The 19647-nt window shown below is 41.2% G+C and overlaps 1 protein-coding gene across 1 annotated transcript in view; it reads left to right on the top strand.

Annotated features, from left to right (window-relative positions):
- Positions 1–19647, top strand: part of hpse2 (heparanase 2) — a 54094-nt gene that overhangs the window by 25721 nt on the left and 8726 nt on the right. The window contains exons 4-9 of the mRNA XM_071904493.2: positions 5626–5799; positions 7179–7350; positions 10445–10492; positions 16556–16649; positions 18206–18312; positions 18577–18691. Of these exons, the coding sequence (XP_071760594.1) occupies positions 5626–5799; positions 7179–7350; positions 10445–10492; positions 16556–16649; positions 18206–18312; positions 18577–18691 (710 nt within the window). The remainder of the gene's footprint in view (positions 1–5625; positions 5800–7178; positions 7351–10444; positions 10493–16555; positions 16650–18205; positions 18313–18576; positions 18692–19647) is intronic.

Raw genomic sequence — 19647 nt, 5'->3', positions numbered from 1 at the left:
CGTCATGTAGAGGTACACCTCTTTTATCAGCCTACAGTAAATTGTGATTTACTGTAAGCTGATAAAATTGAGACCCTGTAGATTTGCCCAAATGGAAATCTGGTATCAGGTATGGGCACTTCACCCACAAATGTAAACTTAAGAGTGAAATACAAAAAAGAGAAGGCTTGACTCACCAACGTTAGATATTTTGCCTCATTCATCTCTTTAGTATCCTTTGATATAAAGCGATGTTAGACCGGCTTGGTAAACATGAGCATGCTGTGTGCAGTTTACTAACATCACATTATATGATTTCCAGGTATTAAAGTAAAAAATGTTTACCTCTCAATGCGATGAACGTGTGAAGTTGCCTATAGTGCCGCTTTAATTGAACAATCCACATTGCGTGTTCATTGGAAACATCAGACAGGGCGCCGGTTCATGTGGGTGGTAAAATATGGAGCAAACATTGTTTGTGTGGGTTCATACAGGCACAATGTACATAGACCTGTGTGTATCTGGATGTTTGAGTGAATGCAGAGCTGTAGAAATGAGGCATAACGCTGACTGATGCTGCAGGCCTCTCTGCTTCACAGAACTGGCTTTTCTATCAGATAGACAGCTTGACAATATCCAGACCCCACTCTTTCCGTTACACACAAACACACAAAGGCACGCCAACACAGACACACACACACACGCGCATGCATGTACACGCACTGCTTTCTGGGTTTGTTCTGCTTGATTTTGGCTGGACTGTTTGTAAGATGAAAGAGAAGTTTGTTACTGAGCGAGTACAGTAAAGTCAGACCTCTGGGATGCCGCCTCTCTGACAGACCGTCCTTGTGTTATGAAATTGTGGTGGAGATTTACACTGTTCATTGAGAATTTTGTGAGTCATTTAAACCCTCTTGCAACATGAGAAAATGTCATTACTTAAAAAAAAATATTGAGCAGACTGAAAAATAGAGGGCATTCAAAGTTATTGGCAATGGTTGCGGGCTTAATACTTCTAACAGAAGCAGTATAGGCAATTTTAACTGGGTTTGAAGACGTAATGATAAACATCTCTCGCTATGTGTGTGTGTCTGTGTCACAATATATCATTTGTGCTGTTCCCACTTGGGCGAATGATTGTCCAACAACAATAAGTGCTGACTTCCAGGGATCTTGGCTATTCCGCCCTGAATTCACCATTTATCTCAATATCTCTATGAATCCTACTATATCATTCCTCTTCAACTTTACACAGATGTGCCAGTTAGCCACAGCAACTCACACATACACACACACACACACACACACAAAACACACACAGAGATTCAGGGTGTCTCGGTAATGTCATTACCTTGGTATGACTGAGATCGCAGAGTTGTAGCTTCAGGGCCTTACTAGTGTCTGTAAGGGATTCTTTCATGTTTGGCCTCAGTGAGCTGCAGATTTCCTGATGTATCCAGCATCTTTTTCTCTTAGGTAGAAAGGAACTGATGCCCCGCTCTAGTTAGGCCATGGATGAGAGCTCCGCCACGCCGGGCAGCAGTGTTGGGGAAAATTTCTTGTGAAACTAACTAGTTAGTCTTTATTGAAAGTAAATCATTGGAGTACTTTGAACTTACTCACGCCTTTAAAATCTGTCTTCTGGTGATGTCCTCACTCTTACACACAATCTGCTGTTATCTAAAGAAAACACCAACCTTTGGAAGACAAGGTAGCTTTCATACATTGAAAACTACTACTCTGAGCGTTACCCCCAACAGTGCTGGGCAGGAATGCTATACTTCCTCCTCAGACTAGTAGCTATAGTTAGTGCAACCAAAACGGCATTAACACTTAGACATTGATTTAGTTTAGTTTAGTTTATTGAGTTTATTTATATCAGGGACCATGTGCAAAATACATAAATCTCAAACAAAGAGAGAAGATGCTTTGTACCAGATTTAGCTGCTAGCTAATTTCCATCTGTAGTCCCTGGGCAGGTGAACAGAAACAATAAAACACAGAGCAAAACCTATCATCTCCACTACAAATGGACCAACAACCTATTGACATCCACGCAGGCATATGTGCACAGACACACACACACACACACACACACACACAATAGCACATTTCATAGGAATAAATACAAAGCAGAATACAAATATCAAAGTATTACATGCATATATCCAAAGGTATAAAAACAGGTCGTCAAAATGTCAAATTAATGCTGACAAGACTGGTTACTTAAAATCAATTTTTTAACTTCACGGGAGAAAATATGGAAATCCAAAAAAAGAAAAAGCAGATTGTGCAAAGGCAGAGCCTCGTTTAGGGACGCTACAGTCTCCCCTTGAAACAGACCTTGAAGCTCTGCTCATGTGCTCAGAGTGGAGCTGAACAAAGTTCTTCAACGGTGGAGGAGCAGCATTATGGATTATCTTATGCACTAAACGGACATCTGAATACAAAATTGAGTTGTCAAAGCTTAACATTTTATATTTAACAAGTATATCACAATGATGATACTGTCGTGATTTCCTGTCCAGGACTTTCAGGGCTTGTTTATGAAGTGACCTAATTGGTTTTAAGACAGACTTGTTTGCCTGAGACCAACATGATATGCAGTAATGAAAATAAGAAAAAATCATTGCATTCAAATATGTCTTAGAGGCTTCAACTGTTAACGAATTCCTAAGAGTGGAATCTAGAGTAACACCTAAGTATTTAAACTCATCAACATTTTTTATCTTTTGTCCATCTATATAAATATTTGGAAAAACCCTTTGTGTTTGTTTATTAAAAAAATACATGGTCACTGTTTTCTCAATATTCAGAGACATGAGTAAGTGAGCCACTTTGCAACTTTTTCCATTGTTGTTTCCATTTGATTGTACATGTTGCGATTAAACTTAGTAGCTGAAAAATGCCATATTTCAGCACCTCGATGCGCCTCGTGATGCCTTCAGGATGTGTGTGTGTACATAGAGACCACTCTGGACTCCAGAGGGTTTCTGGGTTTGGAAGTGAGGCTGGTAATCTGCTGCTCAGATCTCAGGTGAGGAAGGTCTGGAATCACTCATCCTGACAGCCACATCTGGCGCTGCTTTCTTTGTCCTGTTGCCCTCAACCCTGCTCCTGCAAACAGACACCACTCCCGCTTTAACCACAGAGGGAAGGAGTTATCATAATAGCAGTTATGATAATAACTTTATTGGTGGTTATTAATGAGATGGAGAACAGACAGTTTACTCAGGAGAAATAAACTCTATTTTTTCTTCTCACCCATTAATAGTGTCCTTTGTATGCTGGAAACAGAATTAATGCCAGGTGTAACAAGCAACCTTTATGTTCTCTCTATTTGCTTTGTGGATTACACATAATCGCTGCTCTATAGGAAATATAGGCTTACAGTAAATGCTGGATAAGAAGCCACATCTGATCTGAAGCACTAGTTTATCAGGATTGTTAAGTGTTCAAATGTGTTCTGACACTGACGTCAGACCAGACGCCCCCCCTCCCCATGTCCGTCTATTAACTATTAGAACATTAGTCTATTTATCTTCACACCCTTCACACCATCATAACAGCTTTGCATGAATCCAGAGGAATAACCCCACCTGCACTGTTCTGTTATCTTTCTTCATTCCACATTGGACGGCATTATCAGTTGGCAAGCTCAGCTGGTCCCAAATCTGCAGTTGAGGGCAGATTGTAGCAGGAACCAGACCCGCACACAGTCCTCATCTGTTTCCTGTTGGCCCTAGGAAGTGAGGGTCAGAGGTCAGGGTAATATTTATGTTTATGGCATGGCTCCAAACATATCACATTTCAAAACAAGAGCCTGCGGTATCCATGAGTAGTCCGTGATATGAGTTGCACGTGAAAACATAAACACTCGCATGCACAGATAAGCACATGTGCATCAGCCCATTCCCCTACGCATGCACATTACGCATATTCATGTAGGTAATGCAGGCATGCAAGCACGCACACTTCTGACATCCTTACCATGTGTGTCAGGATCAGTGGAAGGCCCTCGTCCTTCCTGCTCAGCTCCTCGCAGTGTACGGACAGAATAATGTGTTCTGATGGAGTCAGCGGTCATAAATGTGAGCGCACAGTCAGCTGTAAAGGAACAGAACAGATCTGTGCTCCCTGCTTTGAGGAGCGCAGCTCCACAGGAGTCCATGATGGGAATATCAGCCTGTCTGGATTCTCACTGAAGGTTGCTGAAAACAGAGACTCTGTTGACATGTGAACAGATGAACACACACGTGACAGATGAACACACAGACAAACACACATGCATGCACCCATGCACACCGTCACTCAGACAGAGTTGAGAGTTCAGATAGTGTGTCTATGTTACAAATTACTCATGTTCAACATTCATGTTCATGTTCAACATGTCCTCTTCTTCAATTCAAATGGGACATGGGATAAAGCAGATGTTTGAATCCACACACCCATTGCTGTACCATTTTTTGGCATACTTTACCATTGAGAAGTCCATTAGTTTGTATGGTCTATGTCACACACACACACACACACACACATGCACACACACACACACACATAGTGGGACAGTCTTCTGGTAAACAGATGGAGCATAGACATTTGATGCATTACTGTTTTGAAATTTAGCAAAATAGAACCTGATCACCAAATTATTTGTCTGAGAAAAACCAAAGAAAGATCCTTTTTTATTTTTTATTTTTTTTTTGTGTACTGTAGATGGGAGATTACTGGTGTGGAGCAGCCTTGTCTAAAAAGGGTTTAGTGATTTAGTTTAAAGCTCAAGTGTTGGTGGCCAAGAACTACTTTGTTTAATCCATAGCTATTTAGGCTCCTTCTGGCCAAAAACACAGGCAGCAGCTGGGTATACAGTAGAGATGCTGCTTTCTACCCCAGAGAAGAGACCATTTCCCTTGGCTTACTCTTCCTAATGTTTGGTCAAGCCTAGTGGGGACACCACATTTCTCATGATACGAGAATACCAATCATTCTGTTTCGTTCATGTTTTCAGCACCAACAACTGACTACTTACAGAATATCTGAGCAAAGCAAACTAAAAGCACACATTTGAGTAGATGCAAAATATCTTCACATTTTTCACATGAGCACACTGCTTTGAACTGCTATCTCTAAAAGATGGCCTGACGATGCACAGATGTCACACATGCCGCTAAGTGCCTGCTAAGGGATTTTGTTATCATACAGGTATCTGTTTTCCATAATCACTTTCTTAGAGAAGATGGTGGTTTGATGAAAGAAATTGAAACACGATGTAGAACTATGTAGGTGTTGAAAGACAGGGTCCCCTACACAGGCTAAAACGAACTTGCCGACAGACTGAACCACTACGATGCTGCATAATTTGTACGCAGCAACAATCACAATCAATACGTGACTTTTTGTGTTTTTACTCAAAGTGAGTGGGGCAGTTTGTGTATTTTCTCTTTATTTAGACAAGGGAAAAGCAGAGAGGGTTACAGAGACGGGTGGTGTAGAGAGTGCCAAATATTGAGTCCCAGCCTTCATACATGGATATGAGAACCAGTAGATCTACGGACTCCACCACATGGTCTCACTCATGTTCATATGATGAATTGCCAGATGGGTAAAAAGAATCAAAGTTACAACTGCTTTGTGGGTTTCTCCCAGCCAGGTCTTTAGACAAACTGTACAACTTTGCCGAGTGTGCTGGTCTGCACCTGATCCTGGGGCTCAATGCACTGCACAGGAACCCAGACAACTCCTGGAACTCCTCCTCCACCCTAAGCCTACTGAAGTACAGCGCTGGCAAGAAGTACAACATCTCATGGGAGCTGGGCAACGGTCAGTACAGCGACACACCACACACTGCATACTAAAGAGTACTGATGGGGTACAGTCAGCAGTACAAAGTAGCTAAGTAAATTTACCCAAGCATTGTACTTAAGTGCAATTTTGAGATACCTTTCATTTACTTGAGTGTTTTCATTTTCTGAGACATTATAACATTTCTGTGTCACATGAGGTTACTAATTACTTTCCAGATGTTTTCCATATTAAGCGTAGGATAAGTTGTTAAAGTGTTATACATTATCAAAGTCATCCAACTGAAAGAGGGAGTAGTTAGACCTAGCACAACTTTACATGTTAATGCATGGACAATTTAATGCTAAATACTCAAATGGGAGACTGTCCTTTGGAATGAAAGTCAAATTTTGAATGGAGGACTTTCACTTTTACCAAAGGAACATTCCGTTAGGTTTTTCTACTTCTACTTATGTAAAGGATTTGAGTACTTCTTCCATCACAGGGTACAGTGCTCTAAGATGCAATCCACTGAAACCAGTTGATAAACATTTTGTTCATTTAACATTTTAATGGTGGTTTCAAAGGGAACATAGCAGTTATTTAGAGAATAAACTGCCAAGTGTGTGTCTAGCGAGTTAAGGGTTAAGGCGAGGGTTCATTCAGGGATGAAAAGAACTGCTAGTCTTCATGTCATCCTAACCATCTGTGTTCCTGGGGAACTACAGGGCTCTGTTGTGTTCCCCGCTGCACATCACTTCATATTTTCATTTCATTTCATCTGCAGTAAAGCTCACAATAGAAACGTCTTTATGCTGGCCAAAGCCTTTAAGAACCATGCAAAATCCATTGATTGGACCATGTGTAGATTTAGTGAGGAATTGAACCGTAGCAGAAGTAATCATTTCAAGTGAGTTACCCAGAGAGTGCAAACAGGAGTGAATTTGTAGAGGTTGAGTGATCCTTCAAAATCTGCTGATAACATTCTCATTATTGCTCTCAGGACTACAGCATTAACACAGGCTATGCAAAAATACATGCCACACATACACATTGAAACTTTTTATATTTTTTATAGTTGAAATGCAACTTGCTACAAATGCAATCCTAATACACTTTAGTAGAATAGCAGCAGTGGGCGTGCAAAAGTTTAGTTTTTCTCCTTTTGGGAAAACTAGCGCTCTCGCTCTCTTTGTGTTAGTGAATCTGCGAGGCCACCCTGTGCGCTTGGACCATTCTCCTAACATTGAGTCCATCTGTCAGTGTTACTGCGAATTGCTCAATTATCCCTTTTACTACTGGCTGTTGGATACTGTCTAGGAGGGCAAGATCAGACTACAACAATAACAGTATTCCCTGCCACCTCCCCACTGTTGCTTGTAAAAACCGTATCTCACCGTTGTATCTCCTCTTCCCAGAGCCGAACGCCTACCGCAGCATGGTGGGCCGCGCGGTCAACAGCACCCAGTTGGCTCAGGACTACGCCACGCTGCGCACCCTGCTGCAGTCCGTACGCTACTATCACCGAGCCCACCTCTACGGCCCCAATGCCGGACGCCCGCGCAAGAACGCCATCCTGCTACTGGACGGGTGAGTCAGCAGATCAAATGTGAATTTTTGGGGAGGATTTCTGTCCGGAGTGTGATGTTGCCATGACGAGCCGTTGAGAAAAAGAAGTGAGGTTTCCACTCCATGTTAGGTTATCCAGCTGGAAAAAGGGAAGGTAGTGGAAAGTACGTGACAGAGGATTGGGACTTTCACTGTGCTTTACTGTGTTTCACTGTGCACACGTACATGCACGCGCACACACACCACACACACACACACACACACACAGAGTAGTGGTGTTCAGTGTTTATGGAAGTTCCACTGTGCAGGTTCCAGGGTCTCTGCTCCAGTTATACTATGTCAGCCTAAATAAAGTGTCACCCGATTGATAGTGTGGCGGCACAATGTCCCACCTGCTCGCTTTACCCTCTCCCCCTACAGAAGCTCCACCACTGGTCTGAGTCTGCTGGCTCATCCAACAGCCTTCTCACAATTTCAGCCTGTTCTCTCTTATCTCTCTCCACCTACTGTCTCATATAGTGCATCTATCCTACATCATATTACCTCAACACTGCAAAAAACATCCGTCTCCACAAGGCATTTAAGCTTCATATTTACTGTTAAAATCGTATTTTCCTTAAAGCCGCGGTAGGTATAAGTTTGAAGAAAAACAGGAAGAGGAACGCCCCTAACTCCCCCTCTCCCCTCCCTCCACTACCCAGCCAGCCAGTGGGGAATGAGCGTGCAGGTGATTGACAGCTCAGAGTGAAGCTCTTCTTGCTCTAAAGTTTACCTCAGTTGGCCAGATGCCCAAGCCACAAGATTTACTTTGAAAGCAAATAGGATTACTTGGCTTAATTCAACCAAAATGTCAGCTTATAAAACTTACCTACCGGTGCTTAAAAAGAAGTGCAAAATTCTGCCAGTGGGGTGAGATATTTTCATATTTTCCTGATGCTTGTTTCAAAAAGTGTCACTATCATGAAACAATACAGAAAAAGACAGATCCCCCTACTAATATCAAGAACATGACACTTGATTCAAGAAATTTACTGAAGCAAGTTTATTTGCACTGGGGAAAAAAATGTAATTATCTCATCTCATTTAGCAGATGTTTTCACTTGTTTTAGGAATAAGTGAGTTTAAGACTCAGTACAAGATCAAATGGCTTATTAAGATGTTGCCAAACACTTTCATATGATCTCCCATGTCTTTCTTATGACCTCACTTGCTTACAGAAGTTTATGTTTCATAGACTTTCTTGTCAAGCATATATATCTCTAACTCTTACCAAATTATATTATCTAGTCTTCGCCCTTAACATATAGTCTATCCATTCTAGTTCAAGACTATAATGTGCCTAATAGAACATTTTACTTGCAGCAAGGCATACAACAAACATCAAACATCAAAAATCATTTAGGATCTGATTCAGACCTTGACTTAAGTGTTTTTTATGCACCTGGCCCACTGTACTGACTCCAACCTTGAAGTTACATGTAAAGTAAAACAAGAACTCTGCATACTCCAAAGCCATCAAATGGGATATAAATAGTTACAAAGAGCGATTTAGTCAAGGTCTGAATCAGGCCCATAGTGAGGACAGGTTTCTAGTATAGGGGGGCTGCTACTGCTAATGAATACAGGAGAAACACAGCTATGCACTACATGATTTTTGAGTAGACAAGGAGTCCTGTGCAGTAAACCATCAACGATAAGCATCTTCTTTGTGCTCTGTGTGGTCAGAAGGAAGCTGTAATCAATGCTCCACTCATCTGCCAATTTATAAAGCATGCCTATACACAGGTACGAAAACAATTAGTAGTGACGGGGGGGGGGGTGTACTGCATACCTCTGCCTTTAACTAGCATTGTTAAATAAATGGGCAACAGCATTCCTTTCAACCAAAATAGAGTTCATAAAATTAAACTCTTGCTTGCTAAAATTACAGAGCTTTTACACATACACACACACACACGCATGTGCGCATACACGCACACACACACACACACACACACACACACACACACAAGCACACTCTCCTGCAGTTTACTGTAATGTCTCAACGTATCTTAGCCTGAATCTTCTCTGCAACAGCACACATTTTGACAGGTAGTTGGATGACATAATGGAAAAGTATAATTTGATATGGGTCTCCCTCGAGTATGCACTTCAGCTACTTACATCAATGAAACCATTAGGAATTGTATCTCAGTGGGTACTGGCATTTCTAATTCAATCATAAATAAAACGAGTGGGTGGGTGGGTGTGTGTTCGTGTGTGTGTGTGTGTGTGTATGTCGTATCTACCACCTGATTGTAAACGGGAAAGATTAATATGGCTTGTGCTACAGACAGTTTGATGAACAGTGGGGCTTAGAGGAGAGGTAGGATGTGGAAGATGAATAGTAAGAAGAGGAGGAGTCAGGAGTAGGAAGATGGAGTGGAAGAGAGCTGGAGTGTCCGTGGGTCACGGGTGTCACATTTAACGACGAGGTGATTCTTGTGTGTTTGACACTGTTACGGGGGGTGGCTCTTGTGTTTGACAGCCTGACCACTCTGCTGCTCTCAGGAACCCAGATTAAGTGGACACTGGACTGCTTAACGGTCCAAATATCAGAGGCAGACAGACTAAACAAGCTGGAGCGGTGAAAGTTGTGTTTCTGTGACATGCTGTTTAGAGACGGGGATTTGGGCATGTCTGACAGGCGGTTACCCCCAAATAAGGAGCGCTTTGGGTCAGGTAGACTAGGCAACTGCACACACACACACACACACACACACACACACACACACACACACACATACAAATGCACACATGCACAGGCTCAGGAGGAAGGTCTGTTTATGGGTCAAATTTGTGTTTGTGTACAGGATGAGCCAATTTACTCTAAAAGGGCAGACTTGGTTCTCAGCATGTTTTTTATCTTCAAGTGATGTTTGGGGTTTGAATTTAACCAACTGAAAACACATTCTTTAGGCTGCAGAAACAGGTCAAATACATAATTAAAGTGCAGTTGTCCCAATGTTTTACTGAACTGTGGTTCATTTAATGTATCAGCACAGAATGAGAGCATTCAGGTGAAGATCTATTGAATGATTAATTCTGTTTTTGTTTTGTTTTTTGTCAATTTCAGGTTCATGAAGAATGCTGGCTCGGTTATAGATGCAGTTACGTGGCAACAGTAGGTATTTTACCCTTTTTTCTATCATATATTACTTTTTAGAGCTTAACTACACAGGGCATGTTGGTTTCCTGTGCCATCACCACCACACACTGTATGTGATACTGTATATGTCAGCAAACTATTTGTTTCATAACCATCATTAAAACTGTTACTGAGAGAGAGTATTAGCTGCATGATTGTACCATAAAGTGTAGTAGCTACTCTGTATTCTGCAAATACCAACTGCAGAAGAGAGAGCGAGAGAGTTTGGGTGTGTTAAATTAGTAACACCTGCCCCTCATCCATTGCACATAGGAATGCATATAAACACAATATTGTTTTGATCAAACAAAAGACTAGAAAAAGGTGCAACACCTTAGTCCATCAATAATGCTAAACTGGTGCTTTTATCCCAGAAATATGAAATGTATTCAGTCTTGAAGAATCTGCGCACTGCTGAACGCCAGGAAAAATTCCTTTTCATACAGACATAGATAGAATATATTACTTTTTATTTTTTATCGCTGATGCTCTGAATATGAAGTGCAAAGTGCAGAAGTGCTATACAAACTTGTGTCAAATGTTTACATTATATCTTCCTCACTGACACAATATCACATTGTTTTGATCAATATATATATATATATATATTTATTTATTTTTTTTTTTTTTTTCATATTTCCTCTGAATCTTTAGTTGCATTCCGCACATTCGAGTGCACACACACACACATACACACAAAATGTGTACAAACACAAACCTAAACACAGTCGCGCCCTGTGTGAGCAAGTGAGTAGTCATTAAGGCCAAGGTCAGGTCTAATTAGAAGAAACGGAAGGAGGAAGGGGTGTCAGTAAGGCTTAGAAAAACACCACCCACACTGTTAAAATCAAACCATATGCTCTGGCTCATTCTCTCTGTCAATTAGCCTGTTTTACACTAGAGAACTAGATTCCAGTCTAACCAGACTGCGTGACAGAAACTCTGACCTCTACAAAACAAGCCAAGCTAATAAAAATGGAGGCCACTCATTAACACGTCTACTACATAGGTTTCCCTCCACTGCAGCTGGCTAAAGTTGTTTTGAATCAAATTGAGTGAGTTGGAAATGCAGCACTCATTAAAAACTAGTTTAGAGGAGCCCAGGATTTGCTAGACAGTAAGTCTGTGGCTCAAGGTTCCTCTAAACTCAAAGGTGTTCTGTTACAGCTCGTCATGGTGAAACATGCTGGTTTTGTGGTGAAATGTATCTATAGATCATGAGAAATTGATGTGTGGTTTGCATTATCTGTGACAGGTTTTATTTTTTTCCACAATGTTTAAGTCTCATACTTACAGTGTCTTGTCTCAGTTTCTGCTTTCTCCTTTGTGAATTCGTTGATCAAACAATTACAAGTTATTTCAGCATCATCTTAAGTCTGTCTCTCTCTGTCTCCATATATCTCTCTCTCTCTTTCTCTGTCTTTCAGTGGTATTATGTTTTCTCTTATGAGGTATTTCATCAGCGAGTGTGTTCACTTGACTTCTTTTTCTAAGTGCTATCATATTATTCATATTATTTCTTTTTCAAGAGAGAGTTTTTACACCCGTATACACACATCTAGAACTTTTTTTTTTTTCAAAGCATGTTTTTTTGTGATTGTTCCAGGCACTTCGAGTTGGCTGCTACCTTCTGACCTAGAAATATTTTTTATTTAGTAAGTCAATCATACATCTAACCTTAAACACAACCAACACATTGGATAAATGCCTTGACTAACCAGGGGTGGCAGCAGCTTAATGGTGAGAGAAGTAAGCCAGTGAGTGCCAAGTGAGTGACCAGAGTGTTGCCAGTTTACATCCTGGCTGGGAAAATATGGGCAAGGGAAGTGAATGAGACACACCTAACCCCCACAGTTGCTAATTAGATGCCCCTAAGCAAGACACATAAACCCCAATTGCCCCAGTAGTGCTGGATTGCTGCTAGGTGTTAACATCTGTAACTGAAAGAGTGTGAAGCAGGGCGATGATTAAAAAGCAAATCTTCCCTGGGTAAACAAAGTTAAATAGTGATAGTAAAAAGTTCTACTCTAAGTTTTATGATCACTGATTTTGTAAGTTAGGCCTGATTTTGTAAGTTGGCCAGAAAGTGAATCTGAAAGTGTTTTTACTTTTTCAGCAAAGGGGGCTGCATGCTCGTCGGTGTCGCTTTCCGTCAACTGACCTATCAACATTTTAAACGGGGCAGAATGATGTCTTGTACTCACGTTCTCCCTGTTCCACGCACGTCAGATTGAGTGGTGACAGCAGTGATGCGTGCCAGAGCGCACTGGGTGCTGGTTATTTACAGCTGGCGAGAGAAAGCAGAGATAATGGAGATTTGTGTTCTCCTCCTTTCTACAGTCCACGTGTCAGTGGGATTGTAAATTTCGTTATGGGATTCCCCCGAGGCAGCTACATATCCTTCAGCCGTTTAGTATAGACTGATCTGATGATAACCTGCTGCTCCACATCAAGGAATACATCACTCCTTGACACTTCATGTGCCCTCCATCCTTCCCTGTTCTTCTCCCCTCTATACTTTTGTTATAATCTCTTCTCTTCTCTTCTCTTCTCTCCATTCCCTTCATTGACAGAACTCATTCATTCACCATCCCTTCTCCTCCATCTGGATACTTTTAATGATTTTTGTAGCTTTAGATGTTTCACTCATTGGATTTAGCTATTTTTCCAGTCTGTACGGTATTTATGTGTTAATTTGGTGCTGAATAGTTTTTTTTACTGGGTGAACCTTGATGTGGTGCTGGTGGTCAGTGAGGGTTGTGTAAAACAAGCTGACCAAATGGATCTTTGTCTGCCAACGTGGGAACATATTGCTCATTAAAGCTTTGCATTTGATGGGATTCTGGTCAGTCTGGCTGCTACAGTTTTACGTCTGTTTTTGTACGCACAAAGGGAAAAGTCGTAGTTCTGCTCTGAGCTTGGCTTGGAGCATTTTTACGAATACCATGCAATGAAATACAGTATACTAGTTGAAATATTTAAAACAGGCCTCTGTGTCCTGTAACAATTATTTTAAAGCGTTTCTTTATGGGACTATCTGCTCTAGTGAACTACCCAACTTGTATTTTTTAATAAAGAAACCCTGACTTGTCTTGTTACTTAGTGCCTTGGTGGACAAGCCAAAACTCCCATGGTACTGATTTCCAGTCCAAGATAGCTATAACTACTGTCTTTTAATATGTTTCCTCCATATATGAACTGGTATTTGTTTCCCTGGGATCTGGACTTGAGAATTATTATGAGCCCTCTGGATAGATGACAGGATAACCAAGTCAACTGTGTAGAGCTATGGCTTAACCTTTGTGTTGTGTATAGTGTGAGGCCAGGAGCTGGGGGCTATTCTGACACTGTCACTAAATATTCAACAGTGTTCAACAATGTGGCTAAGATTGCAACACTCCTTCACCCCATGTCCTTGAATAAAATTCAGCCCTCTTCTTGGCAACTTCAATGGCACATTTGTTGTTTTTACAGACTATTCCAAATACTTCCAAAGGACATCATCCTTCTTATTTAAGGGTTTCATGGTTTGTCCTCTGTTTTAGAATTTTATTTTGTGTTATTTTGTTTTTATTTCTTCACACCATGCCCTTCATAGTCTGCCGCAGTCTTGGAAATGCTTTGCCTGTATATCTTAAAGGATAAGGCCGGTGTTTTTTTAATGCATTGCTTACCGTCAACAAATCCTATGAAAATAACAAAATCAGCAATGATTTTGTTTTGCCAACAAGTCTCGTCCATGTAGCCGGTGCCCAATGAAGCCATGTCCCAGCAGCCATAGAACTCCATTGTATTAAAAAAACGGTTAAAAACACGTCAAAGAGCCATGCCGTTGCTCTGGGCAACATGTTTCATCATCACGATGCACCGGGCCGGCCGACTTTTTCCTCAAACAACTTAATAAGCCAGCTGTAAACACTTTGCGATCTCAGGAAAGTAGTTCCGTAGCACCGAAAATAGTCCCCGCCGTAATGAAGAATTTGTTCCCATTTGAATTTGATTTGGTAATAACTACAACAGTCTGACTTTTCATGGTAACAGTTAGCGATTTTTAAAATTGAAACTATGTCTTTGTGAGCTGTATTTCAAGGTTTTTAGCTTACAATTGGAGTCAATGACTTCCGGGTTGACGGCTAAAAACGGTACGTGGGAAGTCAGAAAGTAACGGGAGTAGAGCAAACGCATTGTTGATTTTGTTATTTTCATAGGATTTGTTGACGGTAAGCAATGCATTAAAAAACACCGGCCTTATCCTTTAACTACAAAAAAATCCTCCTGAACCACTGGCATGGTCCCTACTTTAAAATGTTATTGTTGAACTTCTCCTTAAGAAACCTACTCTTGACCAGCATTCCCTAAACATATTTCAGACAAATCTCTAAATTACCATTCCCACCCAAAGTTTTGGAAAAAAAAAAAATAGTAGCTAACCAATCAATTACTTTTATGAGCAGTAATGGTTTCTTTGAGAACTTTCAATATGGTTTTGGAGCTCTTCATAGTGCTGAGACAGCTCTTCTTAAAGTGATGAATGACTTGCTTTTAGTGGCTGATGTGGGGAAATCTGTTTTAGCCCTCCTAGATCTTTTTTGACACGGTTGATCATTCACTTCTACTTGAGCGCCTCAGACACTGAGATCCGTGGTTTCACTCTAGAGTGGTTTTCCTCCTGTCTGTGGGACAGGACATTCTCTGACGCATTTTGTTGATATTGTACGCTGTTCCAAGCGTCTGAGTCATCATGAAGAAACTATGTAAATTTCTTGTTTTATATTGGTGCTGTTTTTTAGTAATGTTGTCGCAAGCAACTCTTTATTCCGTGGCAACTGGGAGCAGTACTGGTAATACATGATTGCTCATTCTTCTGTTTACTTATTGTAAGTCACTTTGGGTAAGAAAGTCAGCTAAATTCCTAAAATGTGCACCTCAAAATACACCTTAACAAGTTGTGTAGTCTCATGTTTAGTTTTAAAATCTTATTTCTCTTTAAACAAGTGAAAAATTCTAGCAGCGGGGTGAGAGAACTCCACTTGTTTCTTATGTTTCAGGAATTTTCTAATAACAAAAGTCAGTATCTCAAAACAAGTCATTCTCCAGAGAATGACACTTGAAACAAGATGATTTGCAGTGAAATCATCTCATCCCATTGGCAGATTTCCTTTTCATTTGTTTTAAGCAAAATAAGATTTTAAGACTCAGTACTACTTTAAATGACTTTGGTTAAGATAGATGTTTCTGCTGTATAAATATGATGTCAATGTATTTCATGGTACCTGAAACATGGAGAAGAATATGTGGTGTTTCCTCGTTGTGCAATGTCCTTTGGAAGCAGCCAAGCCTCCAGCTGTAGAACGTAGTGATCCTGTTTATTAGAAGGGCAAGTCCAAGCTGCTGTCTTGTTTTCCACTCTCTCGGCCTTTTGGAGAAGCTTTGTGTTTGCCCAAGGTGAAGCTCTTCAGCCCCTTGGCACAAACGCTCGGTAACTCCTGTTCTCATCATCCTCTCTCAACATCATCTCTCATTATCATCTCGCTCACTCAGTGTCTCTCACCGGCTCTGTATCACGCCAACACCAAAACAAACACAAGCAGACAAACAGGCAGACACACACACACACACACACACACACACGGTCTCCGCAGCTGGAAGTCTCACTCATTCCGTCTGAATTTGGGATCTCTTTGTTTCCAACTCTTCACTTATGTAATCCCGCATTTTGACAAGAAATTGGATTGTCAGTATGAGAAAGTATAATTTAATATGTCAGTCCCTGTTCATCATAGTTGTTGTAGTCAAATGATTTATTGTGTACTACATCTATGAAACCACTGAAAATGATACTTCATGATTTGGATTTTAAATTTTGCCAAATAGAATTTAAGTTATGTAGGATCAAAATGAAGGTTATGTATTTCGGTTTGTTATTATTCAGCATCACTCCGCAGTGGGACTGTAATATGCAGCATATGTTTGTTGCTCACAGTGCTGTAGACTGTGCACAGAGTGTACATTGACAATGCTCTGGCATTTCCCTTACAGTTATTACATGGATGGCAGAGTGAACAGAGTGGAGGACTTCTTAAAGACTCGTCTGCTGGACACACTGACTGAGCAGATCACCAAGGTCATCAAGGTACTGAAACTATCAACTTCCACTCCTAAATATTTACAATATATCCAGTTCATCCAGTTCTGAAATGGCGCTTCATATTCCATTCTGAGTAAAGTCAGTCCACACAGAAAAATAAAGGTGCGAACTGGAACCGAAAATGGTTCTTCGGAGCGTTGCCATAGAAGAACCATTTCTGGTTCCACAAAGAACCTTTCAAGGTTCTTAATTCTTATAGTTATTGGATGGTGGGTGATGGCATAAATGTGGAAAATAACCAAATCCCTCCATAGTATATATTGTGCAGTTCCAAATGAGGCTATACAAGGGCAGATAAACAAAAACACAATGCAGGTGTCTAAGCAAAGGAGTGCAGAAATGCTTCTTTGATGAATTTTGCTCTGAAAGGTTCTTCGTGGAACCATAAATGGTTCTTCTATGGCATCACTCCGAAGAACCATTTTCGGTTCCAGTTCGCACCTTTATTTTTCTGTGTGTTGATCTGCAGACACAGTATAAGCTGAATGTAAGGTCTATATGTCATAGTTTATATCTTAGTTCATAAGTCTTATCCCTGTCTTGCATCAGGTGAAGCAAACCGCCTTAAGGGAGAATGTGGAGAAATGGCTCATTTTTACACATCTTGAGATATACAGTATATTCTTTTCTGTAGATTCTGCCAAGTTATGTATCAGTTTATATCTCGGCTTGCTTTTGTGAGCATACAACCACATGTGCGAAGCGCAAGTGTAAGCCCTCAGGGCGAGTGGGCCGTGTCCACAATGAGGTAATATTATCAACACTAGCTGCTGTGGCAGACTTGCTGAGTTTCAAGGGACGATCAGTGCCAAAGTGCTCTCATGCCTTAGGACAAAAGGAGTGATCATTCCCAAGAACTTTTACTCCCAACACAAAACATTCAAAGAAATACAATAGCAATGGGTTTTTATTAGATGGTCAGCCAAAGTCTATGAGGTCAGGTTTTTTTTTTGTGAGTCTGTGTTTGTGTTTTTGTGCGCGCATGAGTCTGTCTGTGGATATTTGCATGTGTATAACTGTTTTGTTGCCAGCTGTAATGGCTTGCAGCCAGCTACCAGAGCCATTAAGATTCAGTCGGTGTCAGGCAGGACTTCAGAGCAAGAAAAACAAATCCTCAACACAGTGAGAATTTAACTGGGTTACTCCTAGAAAATCAATTCTCCTGATGGTCCTTGAAGTGATTTAGAATGAACTAGAAGGGCACTCGGAGAGCGCAGACCTCCGCCAAGGTACGTGCTATTATTGCTTGTTCGTGAGTCGGATCCGGATCCCCTCCAAAATGTAATGGGTTCTTCCTTGGCCCACGCTACACCCTTCCACGAAGTTTCATGAAAATCGGGCCAGTAGTTTTTCCGTAATCCTAAACATCTAAACAGACAAACAAGCAAACAAACGGCACCGAAAACATAACCTCCTTGGCGGAGGTAATGAGATGTGTTGAAGTCGCTTGCACTGAGCCGAAAGGCAGTGAGTGTGTCACAAAGTTGATTTAAGCATGGATTCTGTTGAAACACTTTTTTGCTCCTGTCCTCTCATCACAGGTAGTGAACACACATGCTCCTGGTAAGAAGGTGTGGCTGGGTGGAGTGGGGCCAGCATGGGCGGGAGGCACCAATAATCTCTCTGACACATACGCTGCTGGCTTTCTGTAAGTACTGTTACCATACCTGAGCTTTTAGAAAAAGCACCATACCTGTTAAGAAAACTAATATTGTAATATCCTCTGTAAATAACCTGACTTGATAACAATGAGCTAAAAGGTTGCATAAGATAACTAGCACAATTGGTCAGAAAAACATATTTATTTTCAATGTATCATGTATTTTACAGGCATAAACATGTGTCACAATCACAGGCACCCACTGTAGCACTGCTAATTAAATCTTCTGTGTGTATGTGCTTTATATTGCAGGTGGATGAACACGCTGGGTATGGCTGCTGTGCAGGGGATTGATGTTGTCTTACGTCACTCGTTCTTCGACTACGGCTACACACACCTTGTGGACCAGCAATTCAACCCTTTGCCTGTGAGTCTCGCCAGTCTCTCTCATTCATTTCAACAAGGGCTAGAATGGTTATCGGTTCATATTCCCAGTGCTCACATGTACGTCTCGAACCCCGATGAACTGATGTGGATCTGACCTGAGCCTGGGTTGCAACCCTGTTAGGCTCTGGACGTTTTCTCCAGCCTGGCTCTCTGGCACCTCTCGCTCTTTCCCGTGGGAGCTATTAGCTGAGATGAAAGGCGTTTAGTGGTGTTGAGTGGCTAGATGCGGGGGCGAAATGCCATGTAACCTTAGCCCTTTGTCAGTAGCTCAGGACAGTGTCACTGCTCCCCTCATCCCCCATCACAACTGTGTGCTTCTCTGTGTGGAACGGTCGGCCGGTGAGAGATCTGCAACCTGAGACGCCGATACGCACAGGCATGTTAGTAAAATCCCCTGCAACACTGTGTGAAATGGAACTGGCCAGTCCTGGGTTCCTCTGTGGCTGGGACTGGACCATGCTGGGACAGGGGTGCAGCAAGCTTAGTCCACACTATCAGGCACCTGAAATGGACATGTAATGCTAATAGATATAATGCAGCCTAAATGAGAATTGGTTGCTAGTGACTTATCTGTCTCTTAATCAATGTTAAGTGCAAGCATTGTTCATTAACTGTTCATTATCCTGGTTTTACATTATCAGCATAACCTGATGTCCTAGAATAACTGAAATACATGTGTTAGCCCTGGGCAGGTATGCAGAGGCATAGAAGACAGTTAAATGAGAAATATTTCAGAGAAGCTACTGTTCTTCTATTACATTCAAGGTTGGAACAACATGGTCATTGGTTATTTATGTATTTTAGAAGTGGGATAAATGTTTTAAATCATGTCTTAGTGCTTAACAGATTTCATTTGTGCTGGAAAAAAGAAAAGTACGATAAATGAAAGAAGGACCTCATCTTGGATGTTGCTTTACTATCAGTTGGTCCAAGGTG

This window comes from Centroberyx gerrardi, chromosome 15 (assembly GCF_048128805.1).
Source record: "Centroberyx gerrardi isolate f3 chromosome 15, fCenGer3.hap1.cur.20231027, whole genome shotgun sequence".
In the NCBI taxonomy this organism is placed as follows: Eukaryota; Metazoa; Chordata; class Actinopteri; order Beryciformes; family Berycidae; genus Centroberyx; species Centroberyx gerrardi.
Note: the sequence above shows the minus strand (reverse complement) of the source record. Positions and strands in the feature narration are given on the sequence as shown.